Raw genomic sequence first — 3,467 nt, 5'->3', positions numbered from 1 at the left:
AACAAGATGTTTTTGTATGGTTGGTGATTATATTAATTTTATATTGTTTATGTAAGTTTTAATACTTTTCGGTACATGTTTAGCATTCCAAAAAAAGTAATAAGTTGTATATTAAAGTAATAATTTTTTTATTTTTAAGTTACTGCCAAATTATTATTACTTATAAATATATATATAAAAAATCACAAAAAAAAAAGAGAATTAATTAATAATATATGAAATGTTACACAATTATTATTATGTTTTATATATTACTTAAGAGAATTTAATTTTAAATTTATATATTTTTTTCTTGTACCTTTCCTTCCACTTTTACCTCTTTTTTTAATTATGAACTTTTCGAAATCGAACTTTTTAATTTTGTTGTTGTCTTGCGTTTCTGTACGAAACGATTTGTATAATCTCTTCTACTATTTTATACTCAATTTGGATGGGAATATACTAATTGTATTATTATCTTTATAATTATTTGTTACTTGTGCATGAATTTTCAGATTTTTATTTTACTTAAGCAACTTTTTGTTTTGTATAAATTTGCTTTAAGAATTATTATTTTCGCGAGCTTTCATTTCGCTTCTAATTTATTCATGACTGTGCCTTATTGTCAGATGCAATAAGTGTAGCATTAGTTTTTTTATTTTCGTTTTTTTTTTGTCTATTGATTTTTATTTATCATCCGTTTGATATATTCCGAAATAAATTGTTGTATAATGATAAGATCGTAATTGATTGGAAAGAGAATTTTTGTGATAATAAGATGGCTAAGATTGTTTCGTTTTCTTATGCATTTTATTTTGTTCTTCCAGCTTTAATGTAAAATATATAAGAAATATTTATGTGCCATCGAAACGAAGAGAATATTTTTTTTAAATATTGTAATATTTATATACGCACAAATATATACTTACTCTAATGTATATTTTTATATATGCGCTGGTGCTCTTTTACTTTTTATTATACTGTGAATTTGTATTGATTGTACCAGTTCAATTTTTACTATTTTGCAATTTTTTTTTGATTTTTTATCTTGTAAATAGCCAAATTTTTGGAAACATAAATCAAAGCACTTTGTTACCTGTATTATTTGTTTGTTTTTCTTAAATATGATATATTGTAAATCATAAACGGGTTAACTTTTACCTGAAATTATATAAATATTAATTGTGCCTTAAATTGTTTATCAATTGGATCATATATTATGTTAATTAATAAAACAAACTTTTACGAACATTATATCGTCTTTTACTATCACAAATTATACATATAATATCATCTGTATTCATTTATTTCAATCACTTTTTCATAAAATTAACATTTTTAAAATGCAAATTAATTTATATTTCATAGCGATTGATTAAGTCTGTGCACTTTCGTATTAGAAAAATAACAACTAAAAGTTGAAAGAAATTCAAAAAAAAACTTTATGATTCAAATAATAATGAAGTAGTAAAATAAAATACAGAAATAGGCACAAAGTAATTAAACATTAATGACCTGAAGTGTACATCTAAGTCAAGGATTTCCAACAAAATCGAAATAACGACGAGTTATATAAGTGTAAAATAGCTTTTGTATCAACGGATATGTACATTTTTTAAATAGACAATTTCAATGTATACTGGGTTGCATATATAATCGATTATACCTTTTTTTTTAACAGAAATAGCGATATCTACCGAAAAATTAAATTACTACACTAAATTATTTTCATTTGATACAGATATTAATACGTAATATATGCACGTGCATGTAAATTGAGACTTTATATATTAATATATCATAGAAATTGAAAAAAATAAAAAAAATACCATTAATTAGAAATTTCACTATTTAGAAAGTTATGGTACCATGAATTTTAAGGAGTTATGAATTGAATTAATAGATTTTTCTTAATGACCTTAGTTTAGGTTAGATTTCAATTGTATATTGTTACTTTCGCTTATAAATTAAATATTACTTATAAATAAACTACAAACACCCATATCAAGTATAATTTTATAGGTATTCAATAAACAAAACAAATGATGGGTCTAAATTATATTTAAATATATAAAAAAAATGTTAAACAAATGAATATGTTGATGATAAATTAAATACATTAAATCATTTAATGTGAGATATTAATAACAAAAATTCTTTATTGCTTAAAAAAAGAAACGAACGGGGAAATCACTTATGAGCCTACAATGATGTTGTTGATTGGTATATGGATGAGCTTCACGAAGAAGCCAATGAATCCCATGATGCAGAAACCAATTGCTGTGGCAATGGCAATCTTCTGGAATTCTGTAAAAAGAAGAAAAAAAGAAATTTAGTTAGTCTTTAGTAATAACATGTGAATTATAAATAATATTCTAGGAAGATCAATAACTTATTTTTAAACTATTTCTTAACCACATTCAGTTACTTGCACAACATCCTCTACTATATTATTATTATCTTGGCAATTCCTCAAAATACTATTTACAAGTGCTGGCTGCAATCAATTGCATTTATAGCATGCATAAAATAAACATGAACTCAAAACTTTGAGTAATATAATTGAAGTAAACAAAGTTCATATGATAGTTTCCAATCAAAATATACAGAGTATAACAAATAAATAAGGTATTTTAGAAATTGTGTAGTAGAATGAAACAGTTCTGTTACAAACATATGTGTATGTATAACATACAACAATTAAAATTGTCCAAAGATCATGGTGTAATTTACAACTTGTTTCAACAATTATAACACCATATTGTTGAGTATTAATGATATATTGATTTTAGAACTTGATGAAGAGCTTAAGCCACATATGTTGTATGTATTAACCTCAATATATTATTATAAATTTATATAATAAAATAATTGTTAATAATCGATTTGATTAATTAAAATTGTGATATATAAATGAATTGATTGAGTATCTCACCTTTTCTGTCTGGTTTTGTGCACCTTTTGACCAATCTCATGGAGTTCTTGGCGAAAGAACGTCCTGGTTCAATGTAAGTCCTGACCTGGTCCATTTTATCTAATAAAACAATTGCCAATTAGACACTTCGTTCTTTGGGAATAATATCAATTCAACTAATACTTTAGTATTGATCAATGCTCAACTAGGACTTACCTTATTTTCGTTTGAAGTTCAGGAAACGAGTGGATGATCTCCAGCTACAATCTAACTGTATACGTTTACTACGTATAAATGAATGACAGGAAAATTGTACGTTTGGCAGCCACGATGGCATAAAAACATTTCGTGACGCGTTACGTGGAACAATCGACGTTGCCACATGTACCAAATAGTTATACATTTTTATAAAATATACTTGTATATAGTATAGAATACTTAAATAATTATCTATAAGTACTTCAATAGGATATAATCTCTATATGAATGCATTTATGCAATATTATCTTGATTTGTATATTTGGTTGCATATCATAATCAAACAGCATTGATTCAACTGCATAAAACTTTTACC

At 24.7% G+C, this 3,467-nt stretch overlaps 1 protein-coding gene across 1 annotated transcript; it reads right to left on the bottom strand.

Annotated features, from left to right (window-relative positions):
* Positions 1 to 2,111: 2,111 nt before the first annotated feature.
* LOC108558089 (protein transport protein Sec61 subunit gamma) lies at positions 2,112 to 3,240 on the bottom strand. The gene is made up of 3 exons (XM_017914894.1): positions 3,110 to 3,240; positions 2,915 to 3,013; positions 2,112 to 2,286 (listed from the first exon to the last, which is right to left on the bottom strand). Exons 2-3 carry the CDS (start codon positions 3,006 to 3,008, stop codon positions 2,174 to 2,176), a joined length of 207 nt encoding a protein of 68 aa, XP_017770383.1. The 5' UTR covers positions 3,009 to 3,013; positions 3,110 to 3,240; the 3' UTR covers positions 2,112 to 2,173.
* Between the last annotated feature and the right edge of the window lie 227 nt (positions 3,241 to 3,467).

Source organism: Nicrophorus vespilloides, unplaced genomic scaffold, assembly GCF_001412225.1.
Source record: "Nicrophorus vespilloides isolate i.1.1-1 unplaced genomic scaffold, Nicve_v1.0, whole genome shotgun sequence".
In the NCBI taxonomy this organism is placed as follows: domain Eukaryota; kingdom Metazoa; phylum Arthropoda; class Insecta; order Coleoptera; family Silphidae; genus Nicrophorus; species Nicrophorus vespilloides.
Note: the sequence above shows the minus strand (reverse complement) of the source record. Positions and strands in the feature narration are given on the sequence as shown.

What these genes read in the sequence shown, in the direction of transcription:
- LOC108558089 (XM_017914894.1), bottom strand. Translation starts at nt 3,008, where the DNA reads ATGGACCAGGTCAGGACTTACATTGAACCAGGACGTTCTTTCGCCAAG. An exon ending in CACAAAACCAGACAGAAAAG is followed by an intron (nt 2,287 to 2,914) that starts GTGAGATACTCA and finishes TTCTTTTTACAG; the next exon opens with AATTCCAGAAGATTGCCATT.